At 36.9% G+C, this 25,353-nt stretch overlaps 1 protein-coding gene across 2 annotated transcripts; it reads left to right on the top strand.

Moving 5' to 3' along the window:
• Positions 1-466: 466 nt before the first annotated feature.
• Positions 467-24,853, top strand: LOC143384723 (cytochrome P450 3A9-like). Of its 2 annotated transcripts, none has more exons than XM_076839813.1 (13): positions 467-537; positions 2,418-2,511; positions 3,526-3,578; positions 5,115-5,214; positions 7,330-7,443; positions 7,706-7,794; positions 8,459-8,607; positions 15,229-15,356; positions 16,939-17,005; positions 19,990-20,150; positions 21,476-21,702; positions 24,012-24,174; positions 24,758-24,853. In XM_076839813.1, the coding sequence occupies exons 1-13, from the start codon at positions 467-469 to the stop codon at positions 24,851-24,853; spliced, it is 1,512 nt and encodes a 503-aa protein (XP_076695928.1). The 2 variants fall into 2 exon arrangements, with proteins under 2 accessions (XP_076695928.1, XP_076695927.1); XM_076839812.1 differs by having other exon boundaries at positions 2,418-2,517.
• The last annotated feature ends 500 nt before the right edge of the window (positions 24,854-25,353 follow it).

The raw sequence follows: 25,353 nt of genomic DNA, 5'->3' as shown, positions 1-25,353 counted from the left end.
AAAGTGCATGAATAGTTATTTAGATATAATCTTTTTGGGGGGAATTCAAGGATTTTGTAATGAGAACACCCAAGGAGACAAAAACTGATTAGAGGACATTTAATTCCAATGTTTCACTTGAGTTTCTGATAAGAAGCAATAACCTTAGGGCATAATGATAACACTGATCAAAGTTTTTATTAATTTTTATAAACCTGAGCTCAAAGATCAAAGTAGGCATGTCTCATGACTCACTGCCAACTGCCAAGGTGGAGGGGGCATCTGGCTTCTGCAATAGTGGGTGGGGCACAGGTGTTTTTTTCTACTGGCTGTACACCCAACCCCACCTCCTTTCCCAGCATATAAATATGCCAGACTGACTCACAGCTGTTCACAGAAGACAAGCTTGGCACCTTCCCCTGTGAAAAGATAGCTCACATAGCTGGAAGTCAAACTCAGAGGAGAAAATTTTAGAAGGAAAGTAGTGATGGACCTGATCCCAAACTTTTCCATGGAAACCTGGGTTCTCCTGGGAATCAGCCTGGTGCTTCTCTATCTGTGAGTAACTGTCCCAGTTCCTCTCCTCTTCAAACCTCCCATTTCTGTGAATAGGAGGTTTAGTAACATAATTTGATTTGGGGAATGAACTTCTGATTGAGTCTCAGTTTGGACCTAGATTAATCAGCCAGAGTTCTGTAGATGCAGATTACAAACAACTGGACACCTTCTGAAAAGTGATGTACTCTTTGCAAACTTTCAGAATTCTGGGGGTAAAGAGGGGTTTACACAACTTTCTGTGTCATTGTTTATCTTTTGTGTTTTATGTGCACTACAAGAGATGTGTAGGAGGCTCATCTCCTGTGGAACAGGTGGTTCCTGCTCCTCCTCCCCTCGTCCCAGCACCATTTGTAAAATGCACCAAGTGCACCCCAGGTGCTACCACAGGCTCAGACTCAGTTCTTCCCTCTGTTCTCTTCCCTTTCCCTGGAACAGCCCTCCCTCCAAAAACTCAAATGCTCCACCCTGCATTATGCAGTTACTTCTGAATGATAAAACTATTGAGCAAAGACCTGGGAGAAATTTGGAACTTTTATTCCTTAAGTTAGCATCAGTGTAGAGATTTGTTTCTCCCTTGATTTCAAATCTAATGGCAGCCTCAAGAGACAAAAGTTAACAAGCCCATTTTTGTATTTTAAACATTTTTCCATGATATTACAGTACAGGAGCATGAATAAAATAATCTAGTAGAAGAAGTCCTTTAAATAGTGGGATTCCTGGTCTGGGGTAGTAGATCAGTGGTAGAGAGCTCATCTGGCATGTGTGAGGCACTGAGTTCAATCCTCAGCATCACATAAATATAAATAAATAAAATAAAGGTATTGTGTCTGCCTACAACTAAAATATATTTAAAAAATAGTGGGATTCCTGGTTTCATGGAGCAGGTGAAGAGAGCAGTTATTTCTGACTGAGGGTAGAAGACATTGCCCCAAGGAGACCTTTGACTTCTATCTTAAATCCACTTTTATAAGAGTAGGTATTCATAATGATGTGAAAATAAAGATATAAACCTGGTTGTAGCAATTGAAGTAAAGGGTAGTATTCAGACTTTTGTTACATCAATTTTCCCTCCAGTGGCATTTTAAAATTAATGGAAATGTTTTAATTTCATTCTGTTCAATTTCTTTGAGGTAAGTTCCTCATGTTCCTTCTGAAGGTCAAAATAGGACTCTTGGATTCTGTATTTGTGAAAACCAATCTGTTTAAAAATGACCTCATCTCTTTTGAACAATTGAAGAAATATTAATTTAATACATACAACCATGATGTAGATTGCACAGGTCTTTAAATACACCTGCCCAGCTGGTTATTCTTACTCAACAGTTTCCTGTATGCCAGTGTTCTTAATCCTTTACAGCAGATGAGTAAGGGAGAATGTGGACCAGGGATGCAATAAAAGGCATCCAGATAGGAATTATGAAAAAGTGGGGGATTATTCCTGTCTGCTCAGGGAAGAAGACCAAGAGTGGGGACAACCCCCACTGGAGGCCCCTAGAGGGGCCAGCATGATGGTATCAAGTCAGCTTGCTAAGCTGACACCAGTGAATGAGGTGACCTGGAAGAAATATAGGCTGAATTGCTCAGGAATTTTCAAGTTCATTTTTGGAGGACTTATATCAGCTATTTACTATAGCATTGGGAGCCTAATGATGGAATTAGCTGCTTTGAGCTAATTAATATGACTTTTGTGGTCCTTCAGGGAATGTGAGAGAGGAGATGATGAGCAGATGTAATTAGGGCCATTGGAGTTTTTGTTGTTATTTATGGCCTACATGTTATCTGCCTGGCTTCACTGTTCCCATTCTTGAATCAGTGACTCATGAGCCTCTGTATACACACAGTCACAATCCCTTGACCTGGATTTCTCTTCAACTTTGTAGATATGGGACCCATTCACATGGATATTTTAAGAAGCTGGGAATTCCAGGGCCAACACCTCTGCCCTTTTTGGGAACTGTTCATAATTATCGCCGGGTGAGTGTCATTTGAGCTCCCTGTTTTGCCTCTTATAGTTGCACACATCTGCTTAGTTACATCAGTAGAAATTCAGCTCCATGAGAGAAGTTTCAAGATTTCTAAGCTTCAGAAACTGTGTGAGGGCCCCATCCAAAGCACAGTCTGGTTTACCCTGGGGCTCTGTTTACAACTCCTCATAGTGTCAGGTTCACTTCTGTAGATGAGCTCAGGACTCTGGCACAAACACACTGTAATCTGTGGACTTTCTGTTCAGACTGAGAGCATTCTCACAGAGTTTTCTTTTTTTCTCAGTGCAGATTCTAGGAAGATACACTCATACCTCTGGGATGCTTTATTTGCACAGTTAAAATATTACAAATGAGGAAGATTAATTGCTTAGTTTCTATGATGAAAACTCAGAGCCAGTGTCTATCTATCTGTGTTCTATGTGCAGAGAAGTAGCATCTCCCCTTTTCCTAGGTTGACACAGGAAAGCAAGTTCACTTTTTATTTGCTTACTATCTCACTTACTTACTCAACAATATGATTGTGACAACATAAATCTCCTAGGCTAGAAGAGGTTGCTGGTATCTTTAACTTCCTAATGCTACCAGAATTTTAGAGACAACATGAGATAAATTAAAATGATACTGGATGAGGAGACAAAAGATGGCCCTGGGAAACACTCACTTTTCCTCACCCTGGGTTTCCTCATGTGCTCATGGAGGTAATAATTCAGAAGGTCCCAGTATTTCTGAGACAACATAAGTAGAAGAAGAAATACTGCAGAAGACAAGCATGTTGTATTCATAGACAAGGGCAATTAGTTGAGTATGTATAATACTTAGAGAAAATTTAAGTGACTTTACATATTTCATTTCAAATATTGCATATTTTCTCTTTTCTTCTCAGAAGCCTCTGAGTAAGAGCTTTTCTCTAACCACCTGTTAGGAACATTAAGCCTGATTTCATGGGATGTGATGTCAGTACATTTACAACAATAACGGAATTTCATTTTGTTCTTCTTCCTAGGGCTTTTTTGATTTTGATGTAGAATGTTATAAAAAGTATGGAAAAACATGGGGGTGAGTATTCTGGAAATTTCTCTTTGGTAGACTGGTTATGATGTGGCTCCCCAATGCGTGAGAACAACCTCAGCCCCGAGCTTTTGGATGCAACCCTCTGTGCTGCAAAGTCCTTGGAGTCTTGTCCTGCCAAGGGTCCTGCATGTCATCAGGAGTCAGGTTCCATAGTCTGATTTAGGTTGAGAGTGTTGCATGTTTTGGCTTTTCTCCTGCTTTTGATGACCCCAGAGTCTCCTAGCCTTACTTTATGTCCAATGTCTGGTTATTCCAATCTCCCCCATTTTTGTTTGTTTTTGACTCCTTTAATTGAAAAATATGTATTATTTGAGAACTTTTTTTCTCGTGGGTTTATAAGTCTATGGCATTATCTTTTTCCTCCATTGATGTTTAAAAGCAAAATTCCCTTATTTAATTTTCAGATTTAATGTATGCTTTTGAACAAATGGCTGGGAGGTACTGGGAAGCAGATGGGAAGTCCTTTATGCTCAGTTTTCTTCATTTCCTTTACTTTCTTTCTTCTTTTTTATTGTCATCATTATTGTTGCTTATATGCCATTTTTAAGTTTTCAGTGTTGGCTTTTCAATGAAGTAGACCCAAGCATTTCTTTTTCTCCTTCATCCATTTGACGTTAAGACCAGACATAGAATGTAGTTCCACCAGTGAGTTCCCTGGTGGATTGACGGGGTTTATATTGGAGGGTGGCCTCAGCTAATTGTAGCAACTATTCCCTTTCAGAGCTGGTGGGGGTTTGGTGAGAGCCATAGAAGAAGTGTAATCATTTTCCTCTACACTAAAAATAGTGGTAGAAGACATTGACTCTTCTTCTTCATCTTCTCTCATCAATCCACAGAAAGCCACAGGGCTGACCACAGTGTTCTGCTCAGTTAACATGGCCCATAGATACCATGTGATCCATGACACAGCATTCCCTGCTGGATCTCCAAAGGCTCCACTCCAGCTACCGCTTACAAAACTTAGTAATTGTGACCAGTTAGCCAACTATCTGCCTTCAATTTTTTTCACTAACCTAATAGCTTTTTGAATAATTCAATATTTTGCGATGTGAAAAGTATGGAGACTATGGGCTAAGGCTGTAGCTCAGTGGCAGAGCACTTGCCTATCACATGTGAGGCACTGGGTTTGATCCTTAGCACCATATAAAAATTAATAAATAAAGGCATTCTGTCCACCTACAATTACAATAAATAATAAATAAATAAGTTATGGAAAGTAGTGTAGGCAATACTATTATATTCACCATCTAGATTTAACAAGTGTTCCAATGCTATTTCTAATTATTATCTCTTAGAAGTGTATTTTGTCTCTACATTTCTCTTCCTACCTACTTTACCTACATTACCCTTTATGCTATGAAGTCTCCAGTGGCTTCTGTGGTCAGAATCTTCAACCAGAACTTCATGTTGCTATGTGTTGTAGGACTAGGCAGGTAAAATAGGTAACATCAGGATCAAAGTTTGGATTTCTGCTGCAGAATCTGGTATGTTAGATTTAATCAGCCCTATTTTCTAATACAGCATATATGATGGTCGACGGCCTGTTTTGGTTATTACGGAGCCCAGCATTATCAAAACAGTGCTCATCAAAGAATGTTATTCTGCCTTCACTAACCGACGGGTAAGCATTTACTTTTCAACATTTTAACATTTATTTAGTTATTTTTAAGTTTTTAATTTATTCTTTCCAGTTATACACGACCCTAGAATGTATTTTGACATATTATACATACATGACCTACAACTTCCCAAGCCTGTGTTTGGACATAATGTTGAGTTTCTCTGGTTGTGTATTCATATATGAACATAGGAAAGTTATGTCTGATTCATTCTACAGTCTTTCCTATTACCATCCCCTCACCCTTCCCTTTGTTCCCCTTTGTCTAACCCAAAGTAACATTTACTTATTTATTTATTAACTCAATTTTTATCCTGAGATATTTATAAATTCAGAGGGCATTCTTTGCCAAAAACATTACCAGGCAGTTGCATGTATAATTTATTATGTTTTACCCAAAGATAATTTCTCACATGACTATACATTTATTAAGTTCCTATTTCTATAGTAACAGGAAATTGATACAATCTAGGCTTTTTATTTTCATTTTTCCTGTTTTGTGTGCCTATATGTATGAGTGTGCAGCTCTGTGCAAATGTATCACATTCCTACATTTGTGTAGATTTAGATTGTGTTTTTAATGTGTTTTCACCAGTTCTTCATTAACCTTAGAAATGTGCCTGGTTTCTTGTGTGTTTACCACATTGGTCAATGTTTGCACCTACAAATAGTTAAAATCCTATGTGTATGCCTTTTATTTATTTGTTTTTCTTTTCCTCTGACATCAGCCGGGAGTTCCAGTGTGAGGTTGAATAAGAGCCAGGCGAGTGAACATTTCTTTTGAAGGATATAGACTTAAACTTCCAAAGTTTACCCCAATTTTAGATGAGGCTGATGTGTGTGTGTGTATTCCCATACAATCTCTATCTTCACTTTTTAAAAACTTTGGGTGCTGGGTATAGCTCAGTTGGTAGAGTGCTTGCCTTGCAGGCACAAAGTCTGGGGTTCAATTCCCAGCATCACAAAAAAATTTTTAAAAAACTTTGATTAATGTATGATAATATGTTCAATACATACATATATTCCACACTGCCCAAATCCAGCCTCTATTTACTTCCCAACATGTCCAAATCACTAATCTGCACTCAGATGAACGTTTTTACTTGTCTTTCTGTATATGACTGAGCAGACATTGTAGAATTGTTCCTGGTGCTTGGGAGAAAGCATTCAGTTTGCCACCAGTAAGTATACTGTTAGCGGAAAATGGATTTTTGTAGAATCTCTTTGTCAAGTTGAAGAAACTTCCCTCTGTTCCTAATCTCCTAAATTTTTACTGTGAATGAATTGCTTAACACCTCACCATTACTTATTTACTCAAGTTTATCAACTTGAAATAGTAAGTAACACCGTTGCCGAGGCTGGCTTTGAACTTGCAATCATCCTGTCTCAGACTCCCGAGCTGCTGGGATTACAGGCATGCACCACTGTGCCTGACTGGAAGCATACACTTTAATACAAAAATATATTTTAGATGATGGAACTAAATTTCAAGGGTTTTGCTTTGGTGGGCTAGCTCCCAGGTGAAAAATATAATTATCTTCCTTTCCCCCTCTGCCCTTGTAGAAAATATTGGAAGAACTTCCATTAATAACTTGTGTTTTTCCTGTATTACACTTATATTCAAAATCCTTTAAGTTTCAAATATTATTATTTTTAAAATTATTGTATCTAAGCACCCCCTTATCAAGATACTTATGCTGTAAATGCATGTAAAGACAGAATTGATCTTAGGTAACATACAGTTGATCAAGAACACCTGATATCTGTCACCAACCAATTTCTGCTATGCATAGCCCTGGAGGTTGTACTAGGTCTTCTTAGGTCTTCTTCCAGTCTATTCCCCTGGAAAAAGTTTCCAACCAAGGGGAATTTTACATCTAAACAAAGGTTGCAATATAAAGTCCAAAAATGATGTGAGGTGCCTGGGTGTCTCTTCCAAACTCACAGGAGGCTAGGTACTTGGAATAAATACTGATGAGTGTCTGACATAGGTCTAGCTACTTAGTAGGCAGTCACTAAACATTTTTTTAAGTAAATCAGGCTTGTTTAACAAACTTTTGCCGCTGTTGAGACCTCCAAATTTATGTAGGACAAAATCTCTTTTCCTCTGGGCTCTAGGATTTTGGTCCAGTGGGATTTATGAAAAAAGCCATCTCTTTGTCTGAGGATGAAGAATGGAAGAGAATAAGAACACTGCTGTCTCCAACCTTCACCAGTGGAAAACTCAAGGAGGTAATAAAATAGGAAGGCTTTTCACTGGAAACTTAAAGAATAAATCTGGGTGTGGGTAGAAAGTGATATGGATCATAGTCCCTTTCCAAGGGATAGTCCTCTGAATTTGAACTTCCTAAAAATGTTCTTTTGTCTTTATGTTTTAGAAGAGATATAGTAAAATTCATTATAAATGTCTCATACTTCTTCATCCTGAGAAAACCATAGCCTTGGGGACTGAGTCTCTCAGTTAACTATGGGTGATCTTGTGTTTTGTGTGCAGATGTTCCCCATCATTAACCAGTATGGAGATATGTTGGTGAAAAACATGAGACTGGAATCAGAGAAGGGCAAGTTTATCAACTTGAAAGAGTAAGTAGCAAGGCAGCTCTGGCATTCCAAGCTCCACCAGGAGCCCCTCCAACTGCCTGCCACCGAACTAAATTCCAAATGTTGAGCTAGTGCAATGAGCAGACAAAGCAAGAGTTTGGAGTCACAACTCCAACTGTTCATACAGGAGGAGACAGGGCAGCTGGGGGAGAAAGGATCTCTCTTGTACCCACCAAGGTTTGTTTGGCTGCTATTTATGACTTTAGATATACTAGAAGACAAAGTACTGTCAAGGTCACCTTTTTTGAGCCCTCTAGGAAGACTCAGTTATTCTACCCTTGTCCTGCTGAAGCTCAGTTTGTATACAACTGTCATCATCCACATTCTATTTGTGCTACTGTAGTGTGTCTGATTCTGGATCTGATTCCTGTGTGGGTGAGCTCCTTGAGTTCAGAGGGGAGTCTAACTCACCTCACTGTCCCTATCAGTCCTGGCACAAGGGCAGTACCTCATTTGCAACTCATAAAGGCCTCATAGTCAGTGTGAAAGGATCATGGACTCATAGTCCAGCAGATAATGTGACAGTGTGTGGCTCTCTGCTTGTCTTGCCTGGGTATGTGAACTTACTCCTACTTCTTGCTGCATGTGTAGTAGAAGGATTGGGAAGAGGCACTGGTTTTAACTTTCCATGTCTTTCTCTATTCAGCATCTTTGGGGCCTACAGCATGGATGTGATCACTGCTACATCATTTGGAGTGAACATCGATTCCCTCAACAACCCACAAGATCCCTTTGTGGAGAAAATCAAGAAGCTCTTAAAATTTGATTTCTTTGACCCTTTGTTCCTCTCAATAAGTATGTGGACTACCATGTTATTTGTTCCCTCTCTCTATTTAAATAAGATTATTATCGATACATAATTAACATACCTTTTAATTTCCCCACTTAGTTTATACAATTCAATGGTTTTCAGTACAAAGATATACTCAGCCATCACTTGTGACCATTTGTCAACTCAGAAACAGGCTACCATTTCATTATCAACTCTCTATTCCCCAAGCCTAAGCAACCATGGATCTATTTTCTGACTCTATAGATTTGCTGATACTGTGAATTGTCTATTAATGAATCCCACAGTATGTGGCTTTGCAGTCTGACTTCTTTCATTTATCATTGTTTTCAAATTCTTCCATCCTGAAGAATCTGTGAGTACTTCATTTCTTTTTTGAATGAAATTATTTATTTATTTGTTCTAATGAATTATAGATGACAGCAGAATGCATTTCACTACATAAAACACAAATGGAGCACAAATTTTCACTTCTGTACTTGTACATAAAGTAGATTCACACCATATGTGTCATCATATATGTTCCTAGGGTAATGATGTCCATCTTTTTCCACCATCTTTCCTACACTCATCCCCCCTCCATTTCCCTTGCCCTATCCAAACTTTCTTCATTCCTCAGATGACCCTCCCACCCATTACGGATCAGCATCCACTTATGAGAGAAAATATTTGGCTTTTGTTGTTTTGGGATTGGCTTACTTCACTTAGCATGATATTCTCCAACTCCATCCATTTATCTGAAAATTCCATGATTTTATTCTCTTTTAATGCTGAATAAGATTTCATTGTAGATATGAACCACATTTTCTTTACCCATTCATCTGTTGATGGGCATCTAGGTTGGTTCTGCAGTTTAGTTATTGTGAATTGAGCTGCTATAAACATTGATGTGGCTGCATCACTGTAGTATGCTGATTTTAAGTCCTTTGGGTATAAACAGAGAAGTGAGATAGCTGGGTCAAATGGTGGTTCCATTCCAAGCTCTCTGAGGAATCTCCATACTGCTTTCCAAAGTTAGAGGCACACCAGCAATGTAAGTGCCTTCCCCTGCAAATTCTCACCAACATATATTTTTGCTTGTATTCTTCATAACTGCCATTCTGACTGGAATGAAATGAAATCTTAGAGTAGTTTTGATTTGCATTTCTCTAATTACTAGAGATGTTGAACATTTTTTCATATATTTGTTGATCAATTGTATATCTTCTTCTGAGAAATGTCTGTTCAATTCCTTAGCCCATTTATTGATAGGGTTATTTGTTGTGCTGTTTTTTTGTGTTAAGTTTTTTTTGAATTCTTTATATATCCTGGAGATTAGTGCTCTATATGATGTGTATGCTGTAAAAAATTGCTCCCATTCTTTAGGCTCTCTCTTCACCTTATTGATTGTTGCTTTTGTTGATAAGAAACTTTTCAGTTTGAATCCATCCCATTTATTGTTTCTTGATTTTATTTCTTGCACTTTAGGAGTATTGTTAAGGAAGTCAGAGTCTAATCTGACATAATGAAAGTTTGGGCCTACTTTTTCTTCTATTAGGTGCAGTGTCCCTGGCCTAATTCCTAGGTCCTTGATTCACTGTGACTTAAGTTTTATGTATGGTGAGAGGTAGGGACTTAATTTTATTTTGCTACATATGGATTTTGAATTTTCCCAGAATCATTGTTGAAGAGGTTTTTTTCCCAATGAATGTTTTTGGCACCTTTGTCTAGTATGAGATAAGTGATTTTGTGTAGGTTTGTCTCTGTATCTTCTGTTCTTTACTATTGGTCTACATGTCTGTTTTGGGACCAATATGGATTTCCAGTTTTGCCAGCACCATTTGTTGAATAGGCTCTTTTCCCCAGTGAATGTTTTTGGCACCTTTGTCTAGTATGATATTCATGTGGGTTTGTCTCTGTGTCCTCTATTCTGTACCATCAGTCAACAAGTCTATTTTGGTGCAGATACCATGCTGTTTTTGTTACCATAGCTCTGTGGTATAGTTTAAGGTCTGTTATAGTGATGTGATAGCTATTCTGGGTCTCTTATTTTTCCAAATAAATTTTATGATTGCCTTTTATATTTCTTGAAGAACATCTTGGGATTTTAAAAGGGATTGCATTAAATGTGTATAACACTTTTGTAGTATGGATTTGCCAGAATTTAATTGAGACATTTTGCATCTATGTTCATTAAAGATATTGGTCTGAAATTTTCTTTTATTGATGTGTGTTTGGCTGGTTTAGGGATAAGGGTGATACTGGCTTCATAGAATGAGTTTGGAAGTGTTCCCTCTTTTGCTATTTCATGGAATAATTTGAGGAGTGGTGGTCTTATGAAAATCTGTCTGGTTAGGGCTCTTCTTTGTATGTAGGCTTTAGATGGTGTCTTCTATTTCCTTGCTTGAAATTGATCTGTTTAATTTGTGTATATTAGTTTGATTCAGTTTGGGTAGATAATGACTCTAGAAATTTGTCATTGTCTTTGATATTTTCTATTTAATTGGAGTATAAATTTTCAAAATAGTTTCTAATTATCTTCTGTATTTCAGATGTGTCCATCATGATATTTCCTTCATTATCACAAATTTTATTAATTAAGTTTTCTCTCTCTTTATTTGTGTGGCTAAGGGTTTATAAATTTTGTTTATTTTTTCAAAGAACCAGCTTTTTGATTTGACAATTTTTCAATTGTTTCTTTTGTTTCAGTCATTGATTTCAGCTCTGATTTTAATTATTTCCTGTCTTCTACTATTTTTGGTGTTGATTGTTCTTTTTTGGGGGGCTTTGAGATGTAATGTTAGGTCCTTTATTTATTGACCTTTTCTTTTTTTAAGGAATGAAATCCATGTAATGAACTTTCTTCTTAGTAGTGCCTTTATAGTGTCCCAGAGATTTCAATATGTTGTATAATTGGTCTCTTTTACCTCTAAGAATTTTTAAATCTCCTCTCTGATGTTTTCTGCTATCCCTTGCTCATTAAGTAGCATATTATTTAGTCTACAGGTGTTGGAGTAGCTTCTGTTTTTCATTTTATCATTAATTTCTAATTTCATTATAATCTGATGGCATGCAGGGTAGTATCTCTCTTTGTATTTGCTAAAAGTTGCTTTGTGGCATAATATATGGTCTATTTTAGAGGAGGATCCATGTGCTGCTGAGAAGAAAGTGTATTCACTCATTGATGGATGAAATATTCTCTATATGTCTGTTAAATCTAAGTTATTGATTGTATTATTGAGTTCTATAGTTTCTTTGTTTGGAAGATCTATCCAGTGGTGAATAAGGTGTGTTAAAATCACCCAGTATTATTGTATTGTGGTCCATTTTACTCTTGAAATTTAGAAGAGTTTGATGAATGTAGATGGCCTTTCCATTTGGCCTTTTCATGTTATCCCATAATTCATTGTTTGGGGCATAAGTATTTATAATTGTTATTTCTTGTTGATGAATGTTTTTTTTAACCAGTATGAAATGTCCTTCTTTATTCCTTTTGATTAACTTTGGCTTGATGTCTACTTTATTTGATATGAGGATGGAAACCTGTGCTTGTTTACAAAGTTCATGTGAGTGGTATATTTTTTCCCAACCTTTCACCTTCAGTTTGTGGATGTCTTTTCCAATGAGATAAGTCTCTTGAAGGCAGCATATTGTTGGTTTTGTAAAAAATCCAATCTGCCAGTCTATGTCTTTTGATTGATGAGTTTAGACCATTAACAATCAGGGAAATATGGTTCATATTTCCAGTCATTTTGCTTTATTTTTGGTTTTTAACTTGACTTGGTTTCTCCTTTGATTGGCTTTTCCTTTAGTGTAGTTCCTCCCTTTGCTGATTTTCATTGGTGTTTTTCATTTTTTCTTCATGGAATATTTTGCTAAGGATGTTCTCTAGTCCAGGCTTTCTAGTTGTAAATTCTTTTAATTTTTGTTTTTCATGGAAGGTTTTCATTTTATCATGAAATCTAAAGCTTAATTTTGCTGGATATAGGATTCTTGATTGGCATCATTTTCTTTCAGAGTTTGGTATATATTGTTCCTGGACCCTCTAGCTTTGAAGGTCTGGATTTAGAAATCTGCAGAGATCCTAATTGATTTCCTCCAATATGTAATCTGATTCCTTTCTCTTGTGGCTTTTAAATTTCTTTCCTTATTCTGTATGTTAGGCATTTTCATTGTTATTCCCCTTGTTGTAGATCTGTTGTGATTTTGTACACTTGGTGTCCTGTAAGCCTTTTGTATTTGATTTTCCAATTCATTATTCACGTTTGGAAAAGATACTGATATTATTTCATCTAATAAATTGTTCATTCCTTTGTTTTGGAACTCTATGCCTTCCTCTTTGTCAATAATTCTCACATTGGGCCTTTTCATGTTATTCCATAATTCATGAATGTTCTGCTCATGGTTTCTTATTATCTTCACTGTGTGGTCAACTTTACTTTCAAGATTATATATTTTGTTTTTATTGTCTGAGGTCCTATCTTTCTAGTGATCTAGTATGTTTGTGATGATTTCTATTGAGTTTTTAATTTGGTTTATCATTTTCTTTGTTTCAAGGATTTCTTTTCCTTTTTTTTTCTTTTTTGTAGAATCTCTATCTCCTTATTGAAGTAATCTTTTGCTTCCTGTGTTTGCCTATGTAGCTCTTTATTGAAATGACCTTTTGTTACCTGTGTTTGCTTTCTTATATCATCCTTTAATTCACAGAACATTTTAATTACATACATCCTGAACTTCTTCTTGGACATCTCTTCTGCTGTGCTGGCCATTGGTTCTAGTAATGTATCTTGGTTTGTTTGGGGCACTTTTTTTCCTTGTTTTTTTTTCCATATTGTTTGTGTGTCTTTCCCTTTAGCAGTGTAGATCCAATGTATTAGAGTTTTTATCGATAGATTTATAGTGTCCCTGAAGGATTCCATTGCCTCTCCTTTAAGGAAGAGATCAATATTAACATATCCCAATGCAAACAATATGTAGGCTTAATTAAACCAAATAGCTTCTATTGAGATGTTTACAGTGTTGTCAATAGACAGAAATGGTGAGTTTAATTATTATCAATGATGTAGAGGTAATTTGCAAAAGGATCTACAGTTTATAATGGTGGACAAAGAGAGAACTTGGGGGAGGGGTTAGGATGAGATTTTTAAGGAGGTAGGAGATGAGTATATAGAGTTATTAGATCTTAGGAAACATAAAAGAGGAATCAAAAGATGTTGGCTAGTAGCAGGAGAAAAGAGAGAAAGAGACTTTGGGAGACAGATAAGTGGAAAAAAGAGAGAGAGAGGTGGAGGTAGATAAGAGAACAACAAATTATTTCATTTGCTAATATTCTGTTGAGATTTTGCATCCATAACTATAAGATATATCAGTTTGTAGTTCTCCTGTGTTATCTTTTTGTTAAGTCTTAGGATTAGGTTAATATGGGTATTTTAGGATCTTTTACAAGTGTTCACTGTACTCTATATTTAAAAAATACTAGATATTTCTATGAATGTTTGTGAAGAGGTAAAGAATTGGTATTAGTTCTTTTAATGTTTGGTAGAAATGTCCATGAAACATCTGGACCTGAGGTTCACTTTGTACAAAAGTACTTAGTTTCTAATTTAGTCTCATCACCTGATGTATGTAAATATATATTTTGTATTACTTTTTGTGTCAGTTTCTGTTTTTGTGTCTTTTTAGGAATTTATCCATTTTGTTTATGTAATTTGTTAATTGTTGTGATAATCTGATTGTTACAATGTCTTTATATTTCTTTCTACATATTTCCCTAGTTTTCATTTTGAATGCTAGTAACTGTAGCCTTTCTATTTCTGGTCAGTGTAGCTATTATTTTGCCAATTTTGTTATTTTTTTTCCAAAGAATTGCATTTGTTTTCACTAATTACTTCTATTGATTTTATTTTTTTATTTGATTAGTTTCCACTTTGGTCCTTAATATTTTCTTCCTTTTTTTTCCTTTAAGTTTAATTTGCTCTTCTTTTTTCATGATTTATTGTGTAAAATTTCATCATTCATTTGTGCTCTTTATTTTATGTAATAGATAAGAATTTCTCTCTGCACAATGATGGCCTTTTCTCCATTCCACAAGTTTGATATATTATGCCTCCTTTTTTCCCTTTCAATACTTTATTTACTTCACTATATTTCTTCTTTGATCCAGTGTTTATTTAGGTGTATATTGATTAATTTTCCCATACTTTGAGTTTCCCAATTTTCTTTCTAATAATGCCTTCTGGATTCCTCCTGTGGTGCTTGAAGAACACATGCTCTGTTGGTCCCATCCTGACTGCTCTTTCTTGAAGAGCATGATTAACTGCAGCCTCAGACTGAAGCCTAGTTTTATCCAAAGACACTCTATTCCAGTACATGAAGGGGAAAGGGGTCAGGGTTTTCATCTTTCTCCTTTGATCATGCCACAGAGGCAGAAGGGGCCACTGATCTCACTACTATGATGGTGGCCCTATATATGACATCCTTTTGCTCAGCCAGTGGCCTGGAGCCCAATCAGCAGTCTCAGAAGGAACAGTTCCTCTTTAGGTACCCTTATGACTTCCACTTTTCTGATTGGTAGAAAAGATGTAATTGCTCCAGGTAAATTTTACATTTTTCACTGAAGTGTCCTTTGTTTTTTCTTTCTCCTGCAGCAATATTTCCATTCCTTACTCCAATTTATGAGGCAATAAATATCTCTATGTTTCCAAAGGATGTCACAAATTTTTTTAAGAAAGCTATAAACAGAATGAAAGAAAGTCGCCTTCAAGAGAAACAACAGGTAAAATCTGGTGGTGGTTACAGAGGAGGTTCATTTTTGATAACTTATTTGCTATGGGTGAATGACTTCCATACTTCTTTGTATATTTTTAAAAGGTAGATGAAGATCTCTTGGTTGAGAATAGTATAGGGTTTTCATTTGGAGAGAATAAAGAATTTAGCATCTGGTAATTGAGATACAAGAATGAATCAGAGAGGGAACTGAATTAGAGTAAGATGTATTCCATGCTTTTTATAATTATGTCAAAATGGACTCTACTCTCATATAACTAAAAAGAACTAATAAAAAGACTTAAATAAATAAAATTATATATTCCAAATACTGAAAAAATAGTGAACCAAAGAGAAAGCATTTACAGTTAAATGATGGGCTTGGAATTTAGTTTGTCAAGGCATAAATATTGCTGATAGAAAAAGTCCCAAATACTCTAAAAAGGAGTCCTTGTACATTGTTGAGTAGAATGTAAATTAGGACAGCCTTTATGGAAAACTGTGTGGAGGGCCCTCAGAAATCAAATACAGACCCACCATATGATCCAGCAATCTCACTACTGGGTATCTAGCCACAGGAAGTGAAATCAGAATGTCAAAGAGAGATATGTACTACCATGTTTATTGTTGCACTATTTTAAAATTGTTCCTATTAATTGAGCCAAATAGATTTTGAAAACATCCATCATCAGGAAATGATAAATGCAATTAAAGATGTATTTAAACTGACATAAACATCAAAATGAATATACATATATCAAAGTAATCAGGTTACCTAGTTAATATGTACAGCTTAATGTTTTATATATCAGTTGAAATGATTTTAATAGAAGAAAAACATTTTATAATATCCCTTTCTTCAATAGATAAAATTTCAACATAAAAATTATTTTTTGATGCTTTAATTTCATCAGATTTTATATTGGCAAAGAATCATTGCGTTTCCAAACCTCTCACTTTACAAAACTCTCCACAGAAGGCATCCTCAGGGTAGCTGGTACTGTCTGGCCCCTCATGGAGCAGGCATGGGTTCTTTAGGTGAAGGTTTTGTTTCATGTATGAAGCCCAGTACAGGATGTGTGCAGGCCAGGGAGCCAAGATGGGCCCTCCAGGTGTCAGGACAAAGTTCATAGCTTCAAGCATGGTGGGATATTTCAAGAAGCTTGCCCAAAATCTGATGATGAGCTCTAAAAATGGCAGGAGATTAATCTGTGGCATCTTTGGTGAAGAATTAAGGCAGTAAAACAAAATTTTGCAGTCCAGGACTCTTCCCTGAGCAAACAAATGTAACAGGAGACAAAGCCAGCCACTCTCTGACCAGGAGGCTGTGTTCAGAATCCACAGAAGCTCACAAGCAGGGAGAGCAAAGACCAGTAGCTGTTGGACACCACAGCCTATTTTCACTCAGGGAGATGTCCTACGCTCATAAGTTTGTAGATGGGTACTTTTCTTCCCTGATGACTTAGGAAATTCCAGCTGGACTTCTGAATTTAAAGAAGTCATAGTCTCAGAAGGGAAGATAAGTTCTGCACTCTTAATTTTTTTCTGACTTCATAATTAACCTTCTATCTTTGAAATCTCTCTGTTTCTAGCATCGGGTGGATTTGCTTCAGCTTATGATAAATTCTCAGAATTCCAAAGATGTGGAGTCTCATAAAGGTAAACAAGGTTGTTATCTCATCTACTGATGGGGAAACTCAGAGGGAAGTGTGTTCTGGAAATGTGCAGGAGATTCTTGAGGAAGAAGAGCATTTCTACCAAGTTGCAGAAAGGCCATGCTTGGATATTATATACAGTAGCCTGAGGAACTTCCTAGAGAAACACATCTAAAACCATGTTCAAATGTTGAAGCTGATATAAACAAATATTTCTTTTACCAGCATGGTATTTTTATTCAACTTATTTTCTTACTATTTTTATTTTGATGCTCAATTTCTCCCATATTTGTCCACTGGAATCCCTTTCATGTAAGCTTCTGAATCCTCTATTATTCTTGTCACCTTTTTAATGATTGTTTTAAAAGTAGCTTCTGTTTATTCTGGCCATAGCAATATTGAACTGAAAACATAGAGGTTCTCCATGTAGTCATGCTTCACTCTTAATATCCACCACCAGAGAGTTATATTTATCACAGTTCAGGAACCTGTATTGACACACTTCTATCATTCAAAGTCCACAGATTTCCTTAGGGTTTGCTGTTGGTCTTGTACATTCTATGACATGTATCCACATTATAGTAGCATACAGTGTATTCTGTGCCCTTTTTATTTATTTTCCAAGTATTTTTTTGCTTTCTGATTTAAGATATTCCAGGTTTCTGCTCTGTTTCTCCTGACAGCTTTGTTTATTTTCTTGCAATTAATGGAATTTAGAAATCAAAATTTGTGATCATCTTGTGGATTTTTGCTTTTAGATACTCTCAGCAGACAAGATTTTTAACATGAAATACTTCTACATGGAGCAGAGGAAAGAAATATGTCTGTATCTACTCCCATCCAATGATATAAACTATTTTTCTCTCTCCTTCAAATTTTTTCCCCTAATTTACAGCTTATTTCTGTAATACACAAATACTCCCATTGCAGTTCTAATTTGAGGTACCTAGTGCCTTGACAACCATCTGAAAAAATTCCTGAATGTTGAGCAATTAATTCTAGAGATGAGGACTGGGCTTACTACAGCCTGCCAGTGTATGCATTTTTTTTAAAAAAAATATTTTTCAGTTGTAGGTACACACAATACCTTTATTTTTATGTAGTGCTGAGGACGAAACCCAGTTCCTCACATGTGCTAGGTGAGTTCTCTACCACTAGCCACAACCCCAGCCCCAGTGTACATATTTTTATGTTCACATGTACATGCCATCTATCTATCTATCCATTCATATATCCATTTATCCTGTATGTATTACCTGTTCTATTCAGTTTTCTATGATGAAGGAAACAGTCTATAATTTAACTCATCAATAAAATAACCACCAAACACATGTGCTTACTGAGCACTTGATATGTGGTTAGTGCCACTGAGGAACTGAAGTGTATTGACTTTTAATTAATTAAAATTTAAACATTCACATATGGCTGGTAGCTACGAATGCAAACATCTAAGCTTCAAAACTTGACTTTTTTTGGCGTTGGGGAGTGGGGTATCAGGGATTGAACTCAGGGGCACTCAACCACTGAGCAACATTTCCAGCCCTACTTCATATTTTATTTAGAGATAGGGTCTCGTTGAGTTGTATAGCACCTCGCTGTTGCTAAGGTTAGCTTTGGACTTGTGATCCTCTTGCCTCAGCCTCCCACTGGGATTACAGGTGTGTGCCACTGCACATGGCCCAAACCTTGACTTTTTAGTCCTATTTCATGGGGTTCAGACTCACTGGGATAAAAGATTTCATAATTAGATATTCCCAAGACATCATCATAGAAAAACATCATAGGAAAAAACATTCAGTAAATCTGAACTCTGTAGACCTTTCAAACACTTGTTTTGTGTATTATTTATTTTTCCCCAAATTGCATGTTTGGCATAGGGACCATGTTTATTTCAGGGCCCCAGGTATCTAAAAGTCCTGATGCATTCCAAGATACATGAGTTAATTTCATGATTGTGCTTAGCTTCTGTCAAGAGAAAAATCAAGATGGAGGTCAGCTTCTATGAGAAGAGCTGTTTGGTGTGCATGAAGTAGAGCAGAGAGAGGGCATGTTCTAGGGAAGGTGACATTCACTCGTGTCTGAATAGTGTTTTGTTTTACTAAAATACACCCTACTTTTTCCCCACGTGTCATGTTTACTGTCTCTCTGTTGACAGTTTTCTTTTGCTACTTTAATGACATTCATTATATCAGTGTCAGTCACTACTCTTCTAACATTGTGTGTTACTGTGTAGTTTCTGTGTATTATGAGATCATCCATTTTGAAGACAGGTGCCCCAGTTCTTCTATTACCTGATGCCTCTCACTGGCATGAGCCCTACTTCTCAAGGGAAGATATGCACAAGAATCATCACATTTCATGGAAGTTCACATTTTGAGTTGGTAGTTCTAGGGTGGGTTTGAGATTCTGTGTTTCTAATAATTTCCCAAATGTTGTTGATGCTGCTTGTCCATGGACCAGGCTTTGAGAAGCAACAGTCTCTTTGCTGCCCAATATTTCCTTACATTTCCTCCAACATGTTTAGATGAAAGATTCTTCAGTTGACCACACACTGAAACCTTAGTATTATAAACAATCAAATCAGTGTTTCAAGCTATATGTTACCTAGAATAATTTAAAATTTTCCTGGATGAGAATATCATCCCCTTTTTTACTTACACAAAACTAAGGGATATAGTGATCATACTGTGTATCTTAGATAGAAATGGTGTCTCTTGAAATTACCTATCTTTGGTGGTGCTGAGAATGGCACAGCTAGAAGCCAAGTCCAAGTGTGGTATAGACCTCAGGAAAACTGGATTTAAAAAAGTTTTCCATTGTCTCCTCTATCAGATAAACACGAGAGGGAAAACCACTCTGAGAATGACCCTGAACTGCTTTTCCATGGTCCTGCCTGGTGATTGTGGGTTTTAATGTGATTTCACTTCATCCAAACCCTGATGTTGTGATTTGCTGGATTTACCTAAGTTGTGTTTCCTCTTCCATTAGCCCTGTCTGACCTGGAGCTTGTGGCCCAATCAATTATCTTCATTTTTGCTGGCTATGAGACCACTAGTAGTGCTCTTTCCTTCATTTTGTATGAACTGGCCACCCATCCTGATGCCCAGACCAAACTGCAGCAGGAAATTGATGCGACTTTGCCCAATAAGGTGAGAAGATGGTACCTGGAGAGGGAGGAGAGAGGGGGAGCCTCAACAAGACTCCCTCCTTTTCACTTCCTAGGAGGCTTTGACCAAAATATAGTCACTGATTCTTTTCACCAGCTCTATTTGGAAAAGATCTGAAGAGACAAATGAAGGAGAAAACAGTATTTTGGAGAAAATGCTATTTCCAAAACTACAAGGAATTTTTAAGAGTGAAATTTCAGTTGTACCCACTATCCCATTACCAGTTACCATGATGATACCTAGGAAGTGTAAGCATGTGTCACTCAAGTGTCCAGATCATTGGCTCTGCTGAGCTGTGGCATGAGCTCCTGCCTGGCTGTCTACTGAGTGAGCCTGGGCTTGGTGTGCAGGCTGACTCTGCTCTGCTCCACACATCTTCACACTCTAGTCATGTATTAGAGAGAAGCTGCCAAGGGATAAGTCAGGTTTTCTGGCTCCTGAACCAAACTCTTTACTTCTACCTTGTGTCCTCTCCAATGTCATACCAGGCATTAGCCACATGTTGTGCTTGCTGTCCTCACACCTCTGCCTAAACAGGGAGTCTATCAGATATCAAGACACCTGGTCTCTGGGGCTGGCATGGCTGGTTTGGAGTGAAGTGGGCACAAAGCCTCTTCTTCAGAGCTCACAAGGAAGCCCTGAAGAACAACCAGAAGATGGGGCCAGCAACAGAGGGTCGGGCTGAGAGTGGCTTCCTGTTCTCCTTAGAACGTTTTCTGGAACTGAAATTGTGTGACATGGTGCCATCCAATCTTAGCCTTCTTTTGGTGGTGTTAGGGTAGAAGTTACCATTTTTTCCAACATTTTTTTACATGATATAGTGTTATATCTAATATATATATATTTTTTTTTCAAAGCAGGATTATTCAAGAAAAAACAGATGTATAATGGGTTATTTCCTCTTTTCTATGTTCTATTTCCTTGAAATAGACATGTGATTTTTGTAGTGAAAGGTTACAGTGACTTTCACATATTTTACCTGAGTGTAATTTTCATATTCTATTAGTTACTTTTCCTCACATGAGAAAAAGTAGTACATGATGCTGCTGAGGATATTACACACTGAATTTGGGATTTTCCCAAAGGTCTCTTATGTACATAACTACTCTGCACTTCTCAGTGGGCCATGGACACGGTTGTCAAATGGACATGATTGTTATTACAATGCTTAGTCAATTGTAAGCACTACTCTCCTTCACCATTCTGTTATTCTTGGGACCTCCTAACACTTTAATAAAACTATGTAGATTGAATTTAAAGTTAGTTCTAAACATGGATTTCAAAAAATCTCTTTTTTTTCTTTTCAGGCACCTGCTACCTATGATAGTGTGTTACAGATGGAGTACCTGGACATGGTGGTGAATGAAACTCTCAGGTTGTTCCCAATTGCTGGAAGACTTGAGAGGGTCTGTAAGAAAGATGTTGAAATCAATGGAGTGCCCATTAGGAAGGGGACAGTGGTGATGATGCCAAGCTATGTTCTTCATCGAGACCCACAGCACTGGCCAGAGCCTGAGGAGTTCCGCCCTGAAAGGTACAGGGCCTCTGGGAAAGGGAACCACCCTGGACTAGGGTTGTCCTAGCATGTCCTTGTATTTCTTATCATAGATGAAATACAGGTAGCTATGTTATCATTTTTATATATGTCTTTGTATTTTAAGCAGTTTTCCTGTTACAAATGTAACATTTTCTTGCAAAATTATATGAATTTGTGACAAAGAACAAAATGAATGCTATGTCCATTCACTATCCTGAATTCTTTTTTAAAAAAAATTTAATTGATTTTTTAAAAAATAAATGACAATGGACTGCATTACAATTCTTATTACACATATATAACACAATTTCTCATAACTCTGTTTGTATATAAAGTGTGTTGACACCAATTTGTGTCTTCATACATGTACTTTGGATAATGATGTTCATCACATTCCATCACCCATGCTAACCCTCTGCCCCCTCCCTTTCCCTTCCACCCCTCTGCTCTATCTAGAGTTCATCTGTTCCTCCCATGCTCCCCGTACCTACCCAACTATGAGTCAACTTCTTTATATCAGAGAAAACATTTGGCATTTGTTTTTTTGGAATTGGCTAACTTCACTTAGCATTATCTTCTTCAACACCATCCATTTACTTTGCAAATGGCCATAATTTTATTCTCTTTTAATGCTGAGTAAAATTCCATTGTGTATATATTCCACATTTTTAAATCCATTCATCTACTGAAGGGCATCTAGATTAGCTTCACAGTTTATTGTGAATTGTGCTGCTATAAACATTGATGTGGCTGTTTTTAAGTCTTTTGGGTATAAACCGAGGAGATAAATAGCTGGGTCAAATGATGGTTCCATTCCCAGATTTCCAAGGAATCTCCATACTGCTTTCCATATTGGCTGCACCAATTTACAGTCCCACAAGCAATGTATGAGTGTACTTTTTTCCCTACATCCTTTCCAACACTTATTGTTGTCTTCATAATAGCTGCCATTCTGACTGGAGTGAGATGATATCTTAGAGTAGTTTTGATTTGTATTTCTCTAATTGCTAGAGATGATGAGCATTTCTCATATATTTGTTGATTGATTGTTTGTATCCTCTTCTGAGAAGTGTCTGTTAAGGTTCTTGCCCCATTTATTGATTAGGTTATTATTATTATTTTTTTTGGTGCTTTCTTTTGAGTTCTTTATATACCCTAGAGATTGATGTTCTACCCAAGCTGTAGGCTCTTTATTCACCTCACATATTGTTTCTTTTGCTGAGAAGAAACATTTTAGTTTGTTAAATTCTTTAAATAATCATGAATTAATAATATGATCATGTTCTCATAAACATATTTCTATGCATATATAGATATTTTTGCAAAACTAGATTGTATCATATTTTATTTGATTTTTGTTAGCACTTGATAATATATGCATTCAATCTCTGCATGTATGATTTTTGGGGTGGTACCAGTAACTGAACTCATGGGCAGTCGACCACTGAGTCACATCCGTAGCCCTATTTTGTTTTTTATTAGAGACAGGGTTTGAGTTGTTTAGTGCCTCACTAAATTGTTGAAGCTGGCTTTGAACTTGGGATCCTACTGTCTCCGTCTCCCAAGTCACTGGGATTACAGGCATGTGCCACTGTGCTCAGCCTGTATGTATGGTTTTTGCATCTATAATTTCAACTTATTAAATAAACTTTTTTTCTTGTCAGTTTCCCCTAAACAGTCTAATACAATAAGTATTTACATAGTATTTAAATATTATTAGTTATTATAAGCAACCCAGAGATGATTTAAAATGTATTTCAGGATGTGCATAGGTTATACAAGTAGTTCCCCATTATTTTTATAAGAGACTTGATCACCCAGGATTTTGTTTATTCTGATGCTAAAACTAATTCTCCTCAGATATGGCACCATGACTCTGTGTGTATGCATGTGTGTGTGTGTGTGTGTGTGTGTGTGTGTGTGTCTGTGTTCTGTGTTTTCAAATTTTATAGCATGTGCCATAACCTACATAACCACTATCTCATTTCATTTTATGTATTCACTCTTATACTCCTTATATTTTATGTGTGTTTTGTTTCCTTTACTATCTCAATTTACCACGATTTCCTTTGAAACAGCATTTATCTCATCTTAAAAAGACTGAAAGATCCTATAGACTAAGGGGGAGAAAGGTGGAAAAACTCCATAGCTTAACAATTCTCATAGCAAAACCACAGCTGGATTTCAATGACTAGCCCAGAAATCATTTTTTACACCATTGCTTGTGGGTGTCTAAGGCACAAACTGAAACAAGTAACTGTTGTGGTTTTAATGTTTTGTTGACTTGTCATCTATTGTGGAACCAGGTTCAGTAAGAATAACAAGGACAGCATTGATCCCTACATATACATGCCCTTTGGAAATGGCCCCCGAAACTGCATTGGCATGAGGTTTGCTCTCATGAACATGAAACTTGCTCTTGTCAAAGTAATGCAGAACTTCTCCTTCCAACCTTGTAAGGAAACCCAGGTCAGTAGATTTTCATATAAATAATGTTTTATTTCAAGATGTTTTTCCAAACAGAGGGGCCTAGTCACAGAAAAATATATGCTCATTCATTATTTAATTCTTAGATTTATAGTCCAGTGAGTCACTTTTGCACCATCTTTGAGATTTTTGGAGTTCATCACCATGGGGGCTCTAAGTCTATGGCTTTATGAAGACCAAAGTGTGTGGACGGTGAACTTGAGCACAGTGCAAATTTGGCTCCAAGTCTCCTGGAGAGACCCTGTGCACTGTCGTGAGGTGTGGTGACCACAGGGTTCTGATGTTTGAGGGAAGTTCTCCTCACCAGAACTTATAGAACCTCTCTGTCTCAGGCCTTGTACAGGATAAATGTTTATGAAATAATTTTTCAGATAAATGAATAATTTTACTATCTAATCATGACACACCTTAGAGAATGAGTAGGACGAATTCAAAGTACATGATACTAAAAGTAGTTTTTATGTTTGTGGAGCATCTCTGGGCATAATGTATCTTCTCTACTTTGCTGTTTTGGTTCCTGGTATTTTATTCATTGCTTCTCCATGTGCTTGTCTATATGTTACAGATTCCCCTGAAATTAGCCGATCAAGGACTTCTTCAACCTAAAAAGCCCATTATTCTGAAGGCTGTGTGCAGAGATGTAACAATAAGGGGAGCCTGAACTCCCCTAAGGATTTGTGCATTGTTGTCCTCAGAGCCTGGGACCCACAACATCAGAGAACAAAAATGTATTTTGTGAAGAAAACTCAAAATGAAAATTGACTCTATATTCCTCAATTGATGAATGATAAGAGATTCTGGACCTTTGCTGAGCTTGCTCAGGGTCTGTGCAGAGTATTATCTATTTTGTGATGGAAAGGAGGTGCCCACCTCAGTGCCCAGATGTAAAGACTCACCCTTTCTGGGTCTAATGGGCTCTCTCCTCTCACCGCCAGTTAGTCCTGGCAGCTCCTCCTGAGCTCTGATCAGAGAATCAATAATTATCACCAAATTTGTCCACAATTTTTAAGGAAAATGAGGGTGGTTGTGATGGCTTTTGTAGTGACATTGATATATGATGCGTTCTTTGAAATATGTTGTGATAAGTTTTATAATGAGAAAGTCAATAAACATATCCTTATAAAATTTATCTGAAGCCTCTATGCCCATTTAAGGGGATAT

Source organism: Callospermophilus lateralis, chromosome 19, assembly GCF_048772815.1.
Source record: "Callospermophilus lateralis isolate mCalLat2 chromosome 19, mCalLat2.hap1, whole genome shotgun sequence".
Classification (NCBI taxonomy): domain Eukaryota; kingdom Metazoa; phylum Chordata; class Mammalia; order Rodentia; family Sciuridae; genus Callospermophilus; species Callospermophilus lateralis.
Note: the sequence above shows the minus strand (reverse complement) of the source record. Positions and strands in the feature narration are given on the sequence as shown.